The 19634-nt window shown below is 41.4% G+C and overlaps 1 protein-coding gene across 6 annotated transcripts in view; it reads right to left on the reverse strand.

Moving 5' to 3' along the window:
* Positions 1 to 10332: 10332 nt before the first annotated feature.
* Positions 10333 to 19634, reverse strand: part of LOC311249074 (RALY RNA binding protein like) — a 109420-nt gene continuing 100118 nt past the window's right edge. For 5 of the 6 annotated variants that reach the window (XM_084339801.1, XM_084339800.1, XM_084339799.1 and 2 more), the window contains 4 exons: positions 19080 to 19196; positions 17421 to 17590; positions 16093 to 16131; positions 10333 to 14267 (listed from right to left, as the gene is read on the reverse strand). In XM_084339801.1, coding sequence (XP_084195927.1) covers positions 16099 to 16131; positions 17421 to 17590; positions 19080 to 19196 — 320 coding nt within the window. In that variant the 3' untranslated portion in view covers positions 10333 to 14267; positions 16093 to 16098. The remainder of the gene's footprint in view (positions 14268 to 16092; positions 16132 to 17420; positions 17591 to 19079; positions 19197 to 19634) is intronic. The other variant, XM_084339802.1, reaches the window with a different exon arrangement.

Genomic DNA, 19634 nt, shown 5'->3' on the forward strand with positions numbered 1-19634 from the left:
GGAAACATTTTAAGTGAGACACTGAACTGGATCGTGGTCCTTTTTTGATCGGCGATGTCTTGTTTTCCGGTATGAAGTTTTTACAATACAGAAACAATATGGCAGCCACAATCTTTTCCCCCTAATGCAAAAATAGGTTTCTGAAAACAGTTTAGGCAGAGACAGGCCGTGTAATTTAGACAGTTTGATCTGCGCTCCTCCACACCTGCACTGCATCACCTTCGTCAGCTCCTTCCCTGCCATCTTTGCTCTTCCAATCATTTCCCTGACCTGTGTTTCTCTGCTTCACCCCACCTGCACCTCAACCCCTCGTTGTTTTAGTTTGTATTTAAATCCAGTCTTTAGCTCGGTCTTCTTTTCTTTGCCTGTTCTGTCCAGTTACTTGTTCCTGATGCTTATTGTGGTATAATAAACTCCTGCTGTCTCCACTGTGACCCCGACTACACTCTTTGTGTCGGTGGATGCATGCATAGAAATTGCAGAACAACAATCTGTAGAAACCACCAGGTGACATGTTTTATGTCATTGGGGGGATTCATGCTCACAAAAGAGTGGGGGGCTCTGGGTGCAAGCAAAATGCAGAGAAGTTTAACATTGTTCTCACATTGAGGTAATTTATTTAGCTACACTGGGTGAGTAATGTTGCACTAAGCAGCCAGTTGGAAACGCGTCTCATTTTAATGGTGAGATGAAATTGAAGTTTGATGTTATCATCCAATATCATTAGGTACATCAAATAAACACGAGCTAATTCCATTTCATGGCTCTGTACCTGGGAAATTAATAAAATACCGACCATATATCTAGATACGATTTCTTCTAATTACCATTATTTAGATTTGTGTTGCTGTAATTTGGCGGCTAAGTCTGCAGCCTCACCTCAAATGACACGAGCCGGGCAACTTTCAAAGAGTCATGCGTTGCATAAAACTTGTGCGATAGTTGGATTCGAACGAGAAAAAAATAGCTTCAAGTTCAGAGGGATTTTTTTTTTAAAATCAATCAACTCTCATTCAAACCAGTGAAAGCCACAAGGCGCAGTTGAAAACTCCTTCAGAGAAAAGAGCAATCAAAGCGACTGTTGTTCTCTCACTGGGTCACAGTAGGGGGATTTTCCTTTCTTCTGCTTCCTTATACAATACCACAGTCTAAGTCTTTGCACTGCCTTAGCCACTGCTCCATCTTTCCACTCTGCCAGTATTGATTAAATCAAGTCGCTCCAAACAGATGAATGGAGTAACGTTCCTCTCTGTCTCCATTTCCTTTTCAACTGATGGCAGAAACACAGAGGGTGTGGGTGACGTTGAGCCAAAGAAATGAGGCAAAAGGATCGGCCTATGTGGATCCCTGCTCTACTGATCATGTGCACCGACTGCCTGGCTGACAGCAGACTCAGACAATCATCCTCATCCCCTCTCCCATCAACCTTGGTTTGGCCCGGCCGGCCACAGCTTGCACAGAATCAATCAGCTTTGAGATATGGGCAGCCGTCACGGCAGTGACCGATTTTGGCATGCAAGACTCTCCCTTAATAGACAAAGAGACGGAGATCAATAGCCAATTTGGCCTTGGAATGAGGCTAGAATGGATCAAGGAAAATTCATTTTATTCTCCTCTTCTGTGCCCGGAGAATCCAGGAAAAGTATGATGAACATTCACGACTAGTACAGTAAAGAAGTGAATCATTCATCGGCTGTATACGACTAACCTTGGCAGAGAAGGTAAGACATGCATAACGTGCTGAGAAAAAGCCACACACATGTTTGTTTCACCAAACTTCTTTAGGCTTCGGTTCCAGCTCCAGAGTTGCTCATTTTCCCCTCATAGAGAGGAAAATCTAGTGGTGGGAAGTAGCTAAGAGCATTTTCTCAAGAACTGAGGCACTTCTACTTTCACTTGAGTATTGAAGCTGTTCAACCATCCTTAAAGCTGTTGGGATGAAGACACAGGTGCCTTAATAATGCTCTTTCTCAGATTTGTCTCGTGGAGCTGAGAGAGCGGAGGGTGATAGAAACCGAAGTAAAACAAGAGTTATTGAGGTCAAATTGGGATTCTTACGATTGTTTTTTGTTTTGGACAGTAGCCCGGGTATCCATGTTGCTACAGCCAACAGTAATACCAGAGGGAAACACTAGTTAAGAAAGGTGTCTGATTTCACACGATGACTAAGCGCTGATTTCACAGTAATTCGTCCCTTTTTCTAACACCATATCGCCTTTTCTGACTCATTTTACAGCCCACTGGTTAGAATGAAATGCTGGCATTAAAGCTTCTTCAATCTACAGATACGTTCAAATTTGTACATCATATGTACCAAAAATCAACATTCCTACAATGTGTTACATTCACATTACATGTATACGAGTTGATGTTCACATTGCATATCTGTGGTTTGCAGACATGTACATTGCCACCATGTATTCTGTCCTATTGGGTTGTATTTTCAGGTTTTGTCAAAATGTGAATGATAATTATGACAGTTGAGACTAAAATGACAATAATTTGTGGCTATGCATGAATGGTCAGTGGCCTCTCAAGAACTTAATTGCAGCAGGAGCGGTTTGAGTCACGAAACCTAAAGAGCTCCTTTTCTGCCCACTCTCTCCTCATAATTATAATGTGACAATTCTCTGTACTATGTTATCATTTCTCCATTGAGATGCATAATAACCTTTTTTTTTTTCCATTAGGAGTCTGTCTCCATGGAGAGTTATCAGGTGAAGAATACGGCTCGTACAGTGTTATCAGCGGGGGAAGCCATAGCCTGTGGGCGCTGGAGGTGTTTGTGTCACCATCCTCGGGCTCTCCTCGAGCCTCCTTGGCCTCACTGCAGTACAAAGGAAGGGATTCAATTATGAAGTGACACCTCGAGGCATGTAGCAAAAGCACGCTGCTTTAAAAGAGATCACTGAAAATGTATCCTAGCCCTTTATCTCCCTCTGTCTGCCTGCCCGTCTCACTCCCTTTCCCTTCCTCAAGTTCCTGATGTGTTCCTCTGGGAAGCATAAAACAGATAAATGCATCTCATCGCACCCACGTAAGGGTTTCCAAGGTCAGGATGCACTGAATGTGAGTGATACAGCTGCATAGGTAATGACGATTATTTCAAGCAGTCAGATATTCACCTGCATGGGGAGATATGTTTCATCGTCCTTCCACTTTTTGTCCTGGTTGTTTTAGTATCTCCATTTTTAGTTTTGACTTAATATATCTTTAATCTGGGTTAAAATAAGTATAAAAGTTCAGACTCAGAGTCGGGTCTCCTGAGTGGAAGTCTTGCGTTTGACCTCCTCCAACCATCCTGACCTCGCCATTATGGATTGCAATGGACCCGCCCTACTCTGCCTATGATTGGATCATTTTCTGTGAAGAAAGCCTTGATGACATCGTAGTCCTGGTCATCTGTACTAAATACATCCTTCACCTTCTACCATCCTGTAAAGTTCATGATAGGCGCCTTCTTCTCATCAAAGAAACAAAGAAATCTGACGGTTTTCGGTGGCCCAGTTAGTCCACTGGACAACTAGAGGGAGGGAGGGAGGGAGGTCAGTAGACTGGGAAGGAGGCTGGATAGGTTGGTGTGTTTACTGGGGAAACTACAGCTCAAAGATGTAACCACAGCTACACCATGAGTTAACAACTTGAGTCAGGCAAGCAGAAGGTAACCAATGAAGGCAACCAGTCAGAGGCGGAGTAGGGAAGGCCTTGCAAGAAAAGCAGTGGGAACCACAATATCACACCGTGACCACCTCCATTGTGGTCTTTTCTTGCCTCTTCATCCTACTTTGCCAGAGGGGTACCGACAACGTCACAGTATGATGCAATGGGCCACTGACCAAGCTGCTGTATTGGGTCTGTTGGTAGAATGGGCTGAAAATACACAGCTACATACATGTACATGGGTTAACAAAATAAACAATAAATACCAGACAATACAATACAAAACAATGCAGTACATTCAACATGACGTTCTTTGCTTATGTCTGAGTTTATGACAAGCAGATATCCCTGAACATATTTCAGTTTTGGTGAGGTTTAACTTTATTTATTTTTTTTGCAATGTTCATTGTGCATGTTCTCAATGCCACATAATCTTGCACAAGGCAGACAGCGGCTGAAAATGAATAAATTACAAGGCTGAAAAGATCCAAGTGAGTCATATTAGGACGACTACCAATTAGCAGCTTTAGTTCGTGTCTGATAATAAAAGTCTTAAAATAAAATGCTGAAAACCTGCATTAGCAAAGAGAAACTTGTATTTGTATCAGATATTCTGTCAATGCAATCTGTAAACTGTGATTTTGTTCTGTTCTGTACATGCGACATCTATATATAGTACTATTTGCTTACCATGTAAAAGTAATATGACTATTTCTGACTAAGCCTTACTGTAGTATTTCCTGCTGTGCTTACTGAACTCTTCTTGCTTTTGCTACCACTTAATATTCTGCTCATGTCATTATATCCTATTTTCTTAAAGTTTCTCAGTCGTGCTGCTTTCCCTCTCCCAGTTTCAGATCAATACACTTACAGCTTTCCATCTTGTCTTTTTTGATTTTCACTTATGTGACATTTTATTTCTGCTGAAGCTGCAAATCCAAATCACGCGTACAGCACGACTGTCTGTTTCTGACTTAGATTCAACTGGATTAACCTTTGCGACGCAACCTGCTCTCCTCTCTACCTTCGCTATACATCACCGTGACATGTTTTCAATCTTAAATTACCCCATGATGGATGTCATCTGAAGAACCTGATGACTTTCGCAGCTCGGGGACAGGAGGAGTGATTGTTCTTACCCTCTCCTAAATCAATGTAATATCGGCCAAAAGACATAAAATTGCACTGGCAATAAAACAATTTGTGGAAGATGTACTGTAGCATTCAAAGGCTTTCATTCCTCACCAAGGCGCCGTGTGTACATACTGTAAATGTCTGTTAATGTAAAGCAAGAAGAATTGACAGAACTATTTGACTTAAATCACCCCCCAAAATTTTAATCTGACACTGATTAATCAACTAAGATTAACTGATTTGATCCACCATGAAAAGCTAAAGGCTTATGCTAAATTGCCAGCCTCTAACTGATCTTAATGACTTTGCAATACCTAATCCTTCACTGCTGTCATCACTTCCACTGGTTTCATTGAAGTCTCTGCGGATATGAAAATTGGGTCTCTTCATTCGCTTTTTGCAGCTTGACACCCAGTTTATTGGCAACACACGCAGATTCATTTAAATATTCCTCAAATCAGACGAGAAAAATATGCTCATCATGCACCCCTGAGCTAATATAATATAAATGTTAATTAAGATTTGTGCAGCGAGCTGGGGAAATGAATATTTGCAATAAGGCAAAAAGCCTTCCAACTTCTGAAACGGAATACAGTATTTAGCTGGTTTTATACTATATATTTATTATTTCGGCTTTAACTCAAATACATATAAATGTAGAGAGAAAATGTAAAACTGTTTTTTGTTTTTAATATTTTATTTATTGATTTAATGAAGACAATAAGACGATTACTAAACAGAAACGTTATCCCTTTCTTCCCACCCCTCTCCGCAAAAACAGGGTAGAAAAAGCGAACAAACAAACAAAAACGACAACAACAAAGGTTTCTATGCTCATCTGCAAATAACATTACATTGTGTTTGGAAAAACACAAAGGAGTAAATATTAAACTGTAGGTAAAAGACAGTGAGGTGTAATGAGGGCCCCCTCAGTACTGTGATATAATCAAGGAAGGGCTGCCATATCTGTTTGAAAAAATATACATTTAAGATGGAACAAGAGTTAAAGCTGCTTCTTAATGTGTTTGGCCCGCCTCCAAATGACGCTCATTTTCATCACAGTAAACCTTGTGCAAAACCAGGACGCAAATCTATATGCAAGGATTTATTACCCAAATGGAAAAAGACGAGCAGAAATGAGAGAATTGAAGCAGTCAGCTGCTGTACACACACATGAGTTGATGGTTGTAGGCAAGGCTGAGTAATATATCTAACTCTAAAGCAAGGACTCTCAGACGTCTGTCTGTCTGTCTGTGGTTCAGCTATCTCGAGAACCATTCATTCAACCTACCTCACACTTTGCAGGTTTGTTGCTGCGGACCCAAGGAAGTGCAGTATCGAATTTGGTGTAATTTGGATATATGACACATTCAATTTTAATACATTTTGACTAAACAGCGAACATCACTCTATAGCAGCTGGGCATGGTTTAAGTGCAGATGTTAACAAATGCAGATTAGCGTGGTGCAACAACTTCCTATAGTAAAGCGTTGCTGTGAGAAAAAAGCGAAAGCAGAAGGTTAAACAAGTCTGGATGAGTAGGGAGACACGGTCAACACAGTTTTTCTATTCTTGTCAACAGTAGTATGCTAGCTAACATTACATTGGCTAACATTAAGCTAGCTAACGTTAGCCTCAAGGGGGATAGAATGTTTACTGTTGTTACGGGATGGCTCGCTCTATTTTGTTGTATTGGCACAGCTGGAAAGTACCAGTTAGTTCATCCATATTTTAAATTGTAAACATCAAACATGTTTGATATCATCGGGGCGGCTGATGAATCATGAATAGTTGAGAAGGCTTAAGACCGGATCTGTAATCCCCTCACATTACCAGGTAATCTGTGCCGAACAGCATGTTTTTAAATGGGCACTGCACTTGTTTGTTCAAAAAAAAAGAAAATTAAAAAAAAAAATTAAATACACACCAATAATTCACATTTTTATTGGCACACCTGGAAGAAAAAAACAATATTGCAAAAGCTTAACAGCTCCAGTGGAATTTCAATCTTGCAGCTATTTTTACCGCCGTCATGGCTGAAAGTTTTTGCCTTCACTTCAGAAGCTTCACTCATTTCTGTATAAATGAATAAACTCCAGTGCATTAACCAGGGGTGATACGTTTCCCCACATATAGGTTAAACAGGAACAGCTGTGTGCAATCATGCCGTCCACTGATGTTGTCGAGTCGATAGAGCGGGCTAATTGTGTGTGGCACTGAAGTTGGCCCTAATTAACCTCACTGCGTTACCTTTTACCGCGGATAAATGGGTGGCTCTAAATCTTCCATCTGTTGCTGCCCGGCTACCTTAACAGAGTCGCTAACACAGTGGAAGTGACATCCCAAAACCTTTCAAGGACATTAATGTCGTAGTCTAACAATGAAGACATCCGCTAATAACACACAAAAACCCTGCAGAGCTCAGATTATTTGAACCCTCACTGCCTTGTAAGTCCTTTTATGAAGGGATTTGTTTTAATGTCAGCAGTTTTTTTGTTACTTTTGGCTTCCTGTCTTGTAATTTACCTTGCTTTTATTGCAGCAGCTGTTTTAGATCCGCTGCAAAAACACCTTATGTTTTGAAAGTCCAGCATAAATCGAGATTTCTTTATTAATTGTGTGTGTGTGTAGCACGCCCTTGAGATCAGAGGAACATGGCCTGAACATTGATTTCAGCGACAAGCAGCCCAGCAATGATTTTCGGGAGTAGTCGCCATCAAAACAAAATTTTCCATGCAGCCTAAAAAAGAAAAACCTATCCAACTGTGAAAAGGCTTTGAATCACACTTTGGCCTGGACTTGCAGAGCAGAGATTTCAATGGACGCTGCTGTTTACCAGCTCAGACCACGGAAAAAATGTTCACATCCACAGCTCTGCGACTCATTTGGGAAATGAAGGACGGGACAATGTTGGCAGATTGATGCTGCTCTGCTGAGTTTTGCACGGTCAAGTTCAGACTTCGCCACATAAACAAGGTCAAGCTGGGGTCATAATCGGTCTTGAAATCACGTTGCGCGTCCCCAAGAGAAGAACGAGAACTGGACTTGTTTCTTAATCTTACCGAGGCTAAGTGTAATGAGTTTGGAGACTACTGCTCGACCAGAGGACGCAAGTACAATTCCCATACGTCCTGCCTAAGTGTCCTTGAGTATGACAGCGATTACTCAGCGCCTCTGCGTTGGAGCTGATCCTGAGCTCTGACCTTCGTGTAAAGGCGCTGTCCAAAAACAATATTTCCTCGCACAGATCAATAGGACTCTCACCTTATTTTCATTACCTCTGTCAAGGAGAAGTTTTTCCTCGTGTTGGTTGAACTGTCAAAAACGTGGGAATGGATATGTGTTAAGAAGCAGTCAGTTTTCAGGCATATCTCTCAAACTGACTGTAAAGAGAGACACACAACTGCAACAGTGAAAGGTTTGCAAAATGTGTATGTGTAAAACTATGCTACTGCATTTTAAATTGGTTAATTTCAATTAAAACCCTTGTAAACGCTCTGTTTTGGCTCCTGTCTCTTTAAGGCCCCTCCCTCCTGAATGCCCAGCCTCCTCTGATTGGTCAGCTCACGCATGCCTGACCCAGCATCGCTAACACCAGATCAGCTGCGCTAACTCAATTCTTATGTGCCAAACTAGCCGCTATGCATAAGTTATGCAAATGTGTGACACGATGACGTAGTGTAACGTTGCCTGACGAGGCGTTCGTGGAGCAGTGTTTTCTGTGGGAGAGAGGAGCTTCTGTTTGGGCTTTTTAACATTCAAGATCTTTTAGATGCACAAGAACATGGAGGGAACTAAATGAGCTTATAATACATTTTATTTAGACATAATTTAGTTAGGATTTGAACGATTATATAGATTTTAATGCTCAAAAAACTGAATTAATCTGTTTTATTAGCACAGTGTGGGCGTGGTTTGATCAGATTTGATTGGCAACAACCAAATAACCCACCAACTGCCATCAGAGTCTGATCCTAACGTTGCTTAATCCTGATTGGTGCAAAGAAGTGTGTGACATTGCCTTTTCCAACAGAGCCACACCCACTTCTAACAACCGAGAAAAAAAACCATGTGAAACAATTAAACGGTGATAAATAGTGTGTTTATGTTGGATCCCATCACTCACAGTAAGGAGCTGAATACCAATGTACAATTTCAGGGCCTTTATGAAATCAGACGCATTTCTCAACCCATAAAGGAGCACTTAATCTGTCAGTTTATCATAAATAATGCATAGTTTGCAGCAGACAGCGAGTCTCATTAACTTTAAATTTAAGTGAGAAAAAAGATCTCTGACATGAAGAATCCTCCTTTGTGAACAGGCTGTTTTCCTCACATTATTTCATGTATTCTTCGCTGTAGTTCATCATATACTTAAAGACAAAATGTAACATTTCCGCATTAAACTGTCCAATTTTATCCCAAACGTTTCCAACAAGAAGGAGCCCAGATGCATGCGTACGTTTACTCAAGGTTAAAGGTGCGTTTCATTCGGTTGCCTGTCGTTATAACTTCCCTGAGAGTCAGAGAGCGACGAAGGAAGTCAGCGAATAAAACTTCTGTGAATATTCTGTGAGTAACACCGGACAGATTTTTATCAGTTAGGTGGTTGTTTAATAATAAAGACTCCCATGATCGCACGCTACTTATGTTTTTTGTTTTGATTGAATGGCAGAAATTACATACTGTGCCTTTTAACATATTTTTTGAGTAATGTCAAAGCTGTGTTTTGAGCAAATGTTAGTAGCCTGTCAATACTGTGACAGTTTGAGCATACGGTTCTGTTTTCCTGGATCCTTCATTTACTTTATTCGTTTAAATATCAGGGACAACACACATTAATTGAAATCAGCACAATAATCAATGTGTCAGAACGATTCAGAAGGCCAACTGCAGTCTGCCGACAGGCCGGCGATGTCGAATTTAATAGGCAAGATATTAAAGCTAACCCTGTTCCCATCCGCTTCTACTGTAAACTTCGGACGCATACATTTCAGATTAGAAATGACTGTTACGATTGGGTGGGTACGTTCTTTATTATCACCTACGGTTACAAGTCAGGTGTAAAACGACCTGCCACAGGTGGATGTTCTGCTGCGGTCAGATTGTATTAGGTGCACAGAGATATCAGCTGGCAGCAAAGCGAGACTGGTGCCATTAGTGAAACACGAGATGACAAGCTGCCGTTATGGTGTCCAGTTTTCTGTTGACTGACGTTAATTTGACAAGTATTCAAACACTAAAGCTGCGCCACTTGTTAAAGTGTCATTTTGACGGCGGCTGTGGCACACGGGCTGCATAATTAACTATATAAATCATGATTAAATGAGCAGTCTGCGCTGAAGGAAGACGGGGAGAATGTATTTTTAAGTGGCGCGCCTTGACGTTGCACCAAATATTTACCCACGTCTGTAAACTCTAAGTGGTAATCACGCCGTCTGTATTTATGTACAATAAAGCCAAAAGGTTTCTTTGTCCTTCAGTTCATATTTATTTGTAAAATAAAGTGTTGATCATTGAAACATTTGACTAGTTAAATATGACACAAACATTTTATTGACTGAGAAGAACACAAAGTTATCTACAATGACCATGAGTTTTTTTTTTTTTTAGCCTTACAACAGTTTGAATATACTTCTTTTTTTTTATACATGAACTGAAAATACAAAGTTACAGTAAACATGCCTTTTGATAAAAATATCTTTACAAAAAAATGTACATTTCTATACAACAGTTGTCAGTTACACGTCTCTACAAGCCCCATGATCCCAACGATCCCAACAAACTGTCAGTATATCATTTCAGTATTATTTTAAACTTAGTAAAATTCTTCTTTCAGTCTATTGATATTTGAAATAAACATGATAAAGGACTATTTACAGGGCAAACTAAAAAGTGAGCGTTGAGCCAGAAATGTTTTTAAAGTGACCCAGATAAATTACAACAGTTAAAAGCAATGAGGTTTTCCCTTTTATTTTATTTTTTTGTATTTTTGCAAAAGATTTGACACATCACCATACTGTTCATTAAATAACAGGCTACCAGCAAAAAAGATAAACATGTAGCAGAGCCATTTCCCTTTAGACATGTTTTTTTTGGATACAAAAATAGTGCTAAATATTACACATTATCATCATTCACCAGACACTTAATTTTGAAAGAGCTGCAGGACAGACATTTTTATTTCATGTATTTTTTTCAGGCAGCACTGCCAGGGTTCGCCGTTGTGTTCGTCACATTGTGCAAAATAATGACTTCTCTGTTTTAAAGGGTCCGTTCACAAAACAATATGTTCTTTTTTCAATTTTTGGGTTAATAAGAGGTGAATAAAAATCCATCTATGGTGTTTATCTATATAAAAACACCGTTATTCAGGTTTGTAATCCACAGTTTTCATGGGCACCACGTTCTACCCAAGGTCAAATAAAAGAGTGAGAAATTTCAGAGGCGTGTGTGGATTCCCCAAAGTAATTAGGGCATTTCTTTTCTGGAAAAAACAAACAAACCATCAAACAAACAAAAAAAAAAACAGCTGCTGAATTTTTAAAATGCAGATAATTTTGCAAATTAAACTAAATCAAATTAGGTCGCACCGGGCAGGCTACAACATATCTCAATGATGTGCAAATAAAACGACAATTATCTGCTTGACTAGACGCAGCTAAGGCTTTAAACGTCCGCTGTGTAGGATTTAAACCAAACACCGACTCTGAAGCGTACCTTTCGTATTTTTCTATATTCTGCTGGATGTCGCTGAATCTTACACACTGAACCTTAAAGTGGGACATTTTTTAAAAATAATTTCAGTAAAACAACTCATTAATCTACCAACAGCACTAAATCCAATGATTCGACATTTACATAAATGCAGGACCTCTCCTGATATCCAGTAAGAATAAAAGTCATCTCAGCGACGCGGCGTCTGTTTGCTGTCATGCTTTCACTTCTACTCTAAAAAAACACCCTCAGGAGGAGCTCTGCTGCGTCACACTGGAGATTCATGCGTCCGAGCGAGAATTGAAGGAGGAAAAGCTCAGCTGGATTGAACTTTGACACTGACACTTCGAGGCTCTCTAAGGTGCAGCTAGTTTAAAAGAGGTGGTGGACTTGACATATGCAGTAGAGAAGCAGCATGTTACTTTGCTGGATAAGCCGTGGACAGCTTTAACTCATCATCTACTGTCGTTGTCATAAGTAACTGCATTCAACACACTCAAACTCTTCTTAGCTGAAGTACTTCAGTGTATTTATTCACTGTAAATATGTTATGTTGTCACTTTAAATGGTCGTTTAACGATCGGCGCTTCATTTTCCGCTTAACAGAAACCCTCAGTCCCGCTGTGCATTTAGCTCTGTTCGCTGTTTGCTCTATTAGCTCTGTTTGGTCTATTAGCTTTCTTAGCTGTAAGCTAATGGCTCAGCACACTGCAGGACTCTGCTGCCTACCAGCTGCTAAGAGCTAACTAGCTCTCCTCCTGCCGATTTCATTATGGATTTATTGCCGTTAACGTTTTCAGGGCATTACGGCGTACGGCCATTTTTCAGAGGTCTCATGCTGAGTAGTCATCCAGTGACGTTAACTATAGTAACAGCATGAGAAGACATTTGCTAAGTGATAGCCTAGCTACACATGCTTTAGGTCCTTGGGCATCCCGAGGACGGTCTCAAGCCCTGGACAGTGACAGAGATTAATGATTATACAGTAATTGATAAGAAGCCGTGTACATTATAAACTTGCTAAATTGTTTGGTTAACCGTTAGCCATGCTAGCTCCCGCAGTTTATGCTTACAACCCAACAGTGTCTAAGCTATTTCCTGTGTCACCTGCCAGAATTTGCCTGGCGTTGCCGGCTAATTGTTCAGAGACATGAATTAGGCTTTAACAGTCACATAATTAGCACTATTAATCTCTTCTGAATAGTGGCCTACAAGCTTTTACAGGACTACATTATCAGCCTAATTGATGCTAACAGCGTGTCAGCTGGAACACCTGGTGCAAATTAGTTCCCTCCTCCTGAGTTAGGCCCTGAAGAGAAACTGAAAGCTGGAGACAACAAACATGCCTTTGTCATTGTTTGGAGTAAATTTAATCTGTAACGTATTAGAAAAACACGATGTGAATAATTAACAGTAGAACATGCTGACATCTAGTGACTGGTGACATAATTGGGTTTGTGGCAATTTATTTAAAATCAGGTTAATTATAATTGCTCAGCTGAAGCTCAAGCCGCAATTTGAGATGTTTGTGTGTTAGCAGCTCCACATGGCAGGAAAATAACCATCTGAACTGGTAGAAATCATAATTCTGTCAGTATCTGACCACTGTTTGTACTTCACCTTAATATCGACTTTTACAGGTGTTTTATTTAAAGAGTATCGCTGGATGCTGTTTTGGTTCGTCCTATCACTTATTCAGGTTGTTTAAAGGCAGCATTAGCCATTACATCTGTTGCATTATTACATTTATTCGGAAATGTGGATGATCTGAATCACGGATCACGTACTTTGACGACATCAAAGCCTCTTAATTTATAATTTAGAGTGATTTAGACTCCACAGTTTTCAAAAAAACTGTCCGAGCTCCCTCGCCTCCATAGGACAGAATCAATGCAGGATGCAGAGGGAGATTGTAGAGGAGAAAGAAAAAAGGGCGTTGGCTCCCGAACAGCAGCAGTCCATGTTGGGATGCGCAGGCTGAGCGGGGAGCAGTGCATTGAGACATTGGGGCACTGCTCCCTGGCAGGAGGCCTGTGCCAGTGTTGGCTCTCTACCACAGGAAGCTCTTTCTGCTTCCTAAACTTGGCAGGAGAAGGAATATATGATGGAACAGCCCCACAGGGCATTTGTGTGATAAATGGATAAAGCTGGATAAAGTTACGCTCGCAGCTATTGGCTTAATGTACGAGGCAAATCCGAAACCAGACGGCAAACGATGTTTCATTCAATTTCTGAATACCACACTGGTCGCAGATTGTTCCGACTGTCATTTATTCATTCGATTTTTTTTGAGCAACAACAGAAATTAATTGAAAAAATCGGTTTGTGAAATTACAGCGCAAAAACACATTTCATAAAAGCAGCAACAATTGATCAACATGTTCCCTTCTTTTGACGCAATTCAATTTATAAACCCAAATAAAACTCATTTTCCTCCCTTCTCGTTTTATTTTTTTCGGGAACAGGATTAGCGCATTAAACTGTCGGCTTCTCAAACATAAATTGCACAGAAATATCCGTGAGGCAAACTCAGGCCAATGCTATAAAATGGGTCTTGCACACATTTTCTTTAGAGAGCACATCACATTTCTGTTTTCTGCTGCACAGTTTGGCATCTAAATGTGATTTGGCGTCTCTTTAACACAACTTACAGTCCAGAATGGGTGGCTTGATCCCTCAGAGATCCTTTTTTTCTGTCTCTTGAAGGTGATGATGTATTCTAATACCACCGACCGGGTGGTGTCCGCCGCCTCATCCTGAAGTGATAAAGGAGAAAAACTGATGAAAACACATTATAGGACTGTGTTTCCTCCTCAAAAAATGCTAGCTATTTATAATGCTGTAAATCTGATGAGGATTAGCCTGAATTTTTAAAGCTTGTCCGTTTTTTGAATGGCCTCAGAAATATCTCGGGAAGTGCAGAAATATTTGCTGGTAGCTGGAACTGCCTCCCTAATCCTTCCGGACACGACTTATTGAGGTTCTTCTCACACTGATTTTCTATCCTTGGTAGGCCTGCGAGCAAAACATTCATATATTCTCCGCGACCTCGAGTGGGATTTTCAGCGTTTTTTAAATGTATGTGCTGTGAGGAGGTTTTGTGAATTGGCTGCTGATTTTTAAAAGGCGGATATATGGGAAAGGAAATGGAAAACTAAAGTGTAACATGGTTCCTTGAGAGGCGGTTGGAAGTGGTACACCAGACATCTTCACAGGCAGATTGTGGTGTCAGCTCTGAAACATTTTTGCCTGTGCTTACATAAAAGAAGACTTTGGAGCGGTGTTAACAAAAACTGTGAGAAAAGTATTTGTTGGTGACTTTTTAGCTAAATTAAACTCACTATGATCATTGCGATCTCAGACAGAGACCGTCCTCAGGATTCCCATAATTATTGTTCCAGGTATTAGTCAAACCCTTTGGTGTTGCCAGGGAAACAGAGTTAATGCTTGTGAAAGACTTTATATTTTGATTTTTGCCTTTCAAGGTGTCCAAGATGGCCTTAATAGATAACAGACACCTTGCGGGGCATTATTCCTCGTATGAGTGAACAACGAAGTAAATGCAGCGTCTGAATAATCATGCTGCAGGTAGCCGCAGTACTGCCAATAACACCGACTGCCAGAGTTTATGAATGAACGGGGCGTTTGGGAGAATGACTCTATTACCACGGGGAATGGCAGAGATAGATGGTATGTGAACTCTTTCAGTCTGGTATAAACGGAGAAACGGTGCCTTTTCAGCCAACCTTGTGAAAGACTCAGAAAAAAACACCAGCTATAACCCTGGTAACTGCACACATTAAAGGTGGCGACGGCCTAAAAAAACCTTTTAAAGGCTAAAGCATTAAAAATGCATGAATAAAAACGACATTTCGCTGGTGAAAACTAGACGAAAATGTTTTTTGGTTTTGCTGACTAAAAGCAGACGAAAACTAATATATATATTTTGTTCAAAGAAAAAAAACTAAATCAAAATCAGGTGCCAGCTTGATTGCTTTTTACAGTCTCCAATGAACTGAGCCACTTTTTTTGGATTTCCTTTGCTCACCCAGAAGCAAAAGGGGAACCGTAGCAGAGATTAACTCGGCGTTTCATCAACAGTCTGCGACTGATAAACACAGCTAAGCACCCCCGCTATGAGGAGCCAGCCAGCACCGAGCCAACTGATGATGTGGCTGCATCATTACCCACACCCTGAGAGGCGAGAGGCAGGAAACTCTTTACCTTGGGCCTCGCCGTTCATACCCCCTTCCACACAATTCAATTAGATGAATGCTGTTTATGGGCAGTTCTGGCCCATTGCAATGCCATTATTGCTCCCTCTGTTGAATTCGGCATTAGCTGCCCTTCAGTGGAGCTGGTCTTCCAAATGTCATGGAGCTTATGACTTAGGAGATGATTAACGAATGTTTAGGGATGCTCACGACACGGTTCAGCGGTTACGGCCGTTAACGAGGACCGGATGTAAAGGCCGTTAATGAGGTCTGGCTGTGAGAGGCTGCAGGACTCTTCGCCATCTTGTAACAACCTCACAGCTGCTGTAATGCACACTTGGATTAACCGTAAACCCAAAGCTCTTACCTGATCTCAGTTGTCGATATCCGATACATGGTTCTCTATCTGCGAAGGAGAGAAAGGAGGTTAAGATCGCGGGTACAATAAACAGTTTCCAAACAGAGCACTCAGGTCTTTATTCTTCCTCTAAAGGTCACTGCAAATACACAATATAACAGACTTTGTGTTACATTATCACCATCTGTGGTCAATGTGACCTTCGGGAAACAAATACATCTCTTCCACAATGTCTCTGAAAAATAATGCCCTCTATTAGCGAGGCCTCCGATCTTTCATCAGGGATACAGAAGCTTGCCCATGCTCACCTGGTTCATGGCAAATAAATGTAGCATAGAATGAAAGCACGGTCGAAACCACGGCCACGCTGCCCAGATGAACCCACATGAAAGCTTGAACTTGAAGGGATTGTAAGGAGAAGGCATACGGCTCACGCTTCTGAGAAAATATGGGGAATAATGTTTGACTATACACTAGTACCGAGCACTGTGGGTGTTTTTAAAGCCCCTCAGAGCAGAGAGGACATTTGAACACAGTGTAAAATGACAGTAATTAAATATTTTAGTTTAAAACGCTTCAACAAAAGAAAACCTCCATTTTTTTTCAATGAACAAAAACAATGTCGACTCAAAACCCAAGTCGACGGAAAGTTAAATCAATGTGACGAGAAACATTCCACAGATGGGAACGATTAGTTGATGAATAGATCGCAGTAGTCTTCTGCATTTTTATTCACCTTCAAGCAAAAATACCAAACATGTTTGGGTGTCAGCTCGATGTGTGAAATCATTTTAAACGGGAACATCTTTGAGTTTTAGACGGTCGGTTGGACAAAACACGCAATTCTATAGATTACCAAGAATTAGCAATGGGAATATTTTAGTTTATACATTATATATATATATAATAAATAAAGAATATCTAAATCTTTGCAACAATTTGATTTCTGTTGGCTCATCCCCTTCACACGACTCTGCAGCCACCACTTCACGGTCGGACTCACACCGGTCCACACGGGTCTGAAACGCTCTCCGACGTGTCTCGAGCTCGCTGCTTTAATTATAGCCTGTGAGTATGTGCATGTGTGCGAGCTGGTGTCTGTGTGCGGGCGGTGAAGAGCCCTACTTCCACTGTTTGAGCCGGGGTCGACAGGGAAAAACTGTCAGTCCAGGCGCCCTCGCCATTCACTCATGTGAAGCCTCGCTCTCTCAGATCTGTGGCCATGAATAATTCTGGAAAATTAACTTTCAGAAGGCGAAGACTGTCTGCCCACTTGAGATCTCCCAAAGTGCCTTGCTCTTTCCCTCCCTGTCAGCCCCGTCAGCCGTTTCTCTTACCAGATGGTGGCTGCCCTCCTCGTCGTAGTCGTCCTCGCCTCCATCGGTCATCTCTCCCGCCTCCACGTCCAGTGCCCCCTCGCCGGCCTCTTCCCCGGAGTTTTCTGCCGTCTCTGACACAGACTCCTCATGCAGGGAGTCACAGTTGTCCTCGTACTTTCTCTGAGCCTCTGAGAGAGAGAAAAAGAGGGCACGCAGATTCAATTCGGAGTGCGATCACAGTCAAAGGAAAAGTTCGGCTGCCTTTTTCTGGTGACGCGTCTACACCGGCTCCCAAATTCTTGAATTTCACTCGAGCTTTATGAGCACGACTTCAACGCGAAGCATCTATTATTAGCTTTCCACTCCACCCAAGAAGCGAGTTTAGGAGGACTTAGAGGTATTAGCACTGTATGCTAAGTGGGGCTAAAATTTCTCAAATATCGCTAAAAGCCGTTCCTTCAGTTATTATCGTCCAGTCTCTTTTGTTCATCTGAGATTCATCAACCTCCAGGACACAACTGATCTTTTTGCGTCTTGGTGTCAATTAGTAAATTCTCATCTGTCTCCACTTGACACTACAGTGCCAAAAACTACTTTTCTCTGCACTCATTTCATTTTATACTTCATTTTTTAGAAACCACATAATGTTGTTGAACAGTCCATAATGTATTTTTCTAATTAGACAAAGAAATGATCTCTCTTGGGGTCATCTTTGCAGCCTACGTTTCAAAAAAACAAATCAAATCTTAGGTTGAAACACGTTTTCTGCTTCTTAGAAACATTTCTCTCCAAGAAACTGGAAACTGTTATTCACACCTTCATCATTTTTGGACGAGGACCACTGCAGCTCTCTGCTCTCTCTCTGAAAAACATTTCTGCAATATGTGTTGACAGCAAAATCAAACCTCAGCCACCTGGGTGGGTTTTAACTGAACCAAGGAAAGAAGACCAGATTTCAGCAGCCCTGGCACCCCTGCCTTGGCTCCTATTTTTTCCTAAATTGATTACAAAACATTTCTGATTACTTTTAAAGCCCAGAGGGATCAAACACTGATGGGAGAGACCAATAAAGCAATTAAGATTTGTTTAAAATTCAAAGCCTGAGGTGGTTACATATTTTTTTTTTGCAAATGACCCTGTCAACTGGCCCTTTTAGCAAATTGCCTTTAAACTTAAAATGCTTCTGAATGCCACTCACTGCTAGCTGTTTCATACTATATGAAACCACCAGAAAAAACCTTGGATTTCTCATTGTCAGCTCTGGCAGCTACTTTAGTTTTCAATGTCACTTCAAATAAATTACAGAACAGTTTGCCTGGAGGACGACCGCCACTGAAAATCTTTTGGTGTTCGACTGTCACGGAGTTAAAAGAGAGTTTGAATAAACCATGGCACTGTTGAAGAACTGCGACATGCACAAACATCAAATGGCGTGAAGTCTGAATGACCTCCACAGCGAGCTTCTCTCTGAGGCCGTCCTGTATTGCAGGGCATCTATAAAGACCTCTCATATAAACTGAGTCAGCGTGGCGTTGACACCTGTCTGCTGTTATGACAGAGAGCTCTACTGCTCTTATCTCCCCCGATGTCACTAAGACGTATGGCCTGTGTGTGCTCTTAATTTCCCCTCCCTCTGCGTTCGCTGTCCTTTTCCCCTTCCCTCTCCCCCGTTCTCACCAGAATCAACTCTCTGCTGCTTCTCGATCTTCTCCAGGCGTCCCAGCAAAGAGTCGATCTTCATCTTGATCTGAGTCAGCTCCCGTTTGATAGTCTGCAGCTGGTCTGTCTTCACTGCTGAGGCACAGAAACACAGAAACAGGGACATTTATAGCGACTTTGACTTCAGTTTGTCCTCGTTTCATTCGTAAACACACTTTAACGATGCTGCTTCGTACAGCTCATCGGAGACCGCGCGCTGTCAGCGGTTAATACTTAAAGTTGTGGATATCATATCATCGCACTGAGTCACACTTTCCTCGGGGAAGAACATCTAAATCTGGCCAACTGCAAAGTTACCCAGCTGAAACTGTGGACCTGCTGCTTTCAATTTGAAGATTAGTGCACAGCTTACGCCCACCATGCTGGGCAGTGTTGCTCAAGTTTTGCTCGAGAGTGCCAATATCTGACAGAGACTGTATGCTATCTTTCAGTCGGCATTAGATGGATTATATAAACCACGGAGACTGAAAGGAATCTGTTACTTCCTCTTTCACGGTCAACGGTCTGTTTCAA

The sequence above is a fragment of the Pagrus pagrus genome, assembly GCF_965226575.1.
Source record: "Pagrus pagrus genome assembly, chromosome: 20".
NCBI classification, from domain to species: domain Eukaryota; kingdom Metazoa; phylum Chordata; class Actinopteri; order Spariformes; family Sparidae; genus Pagrus; species Pagrus pagrus.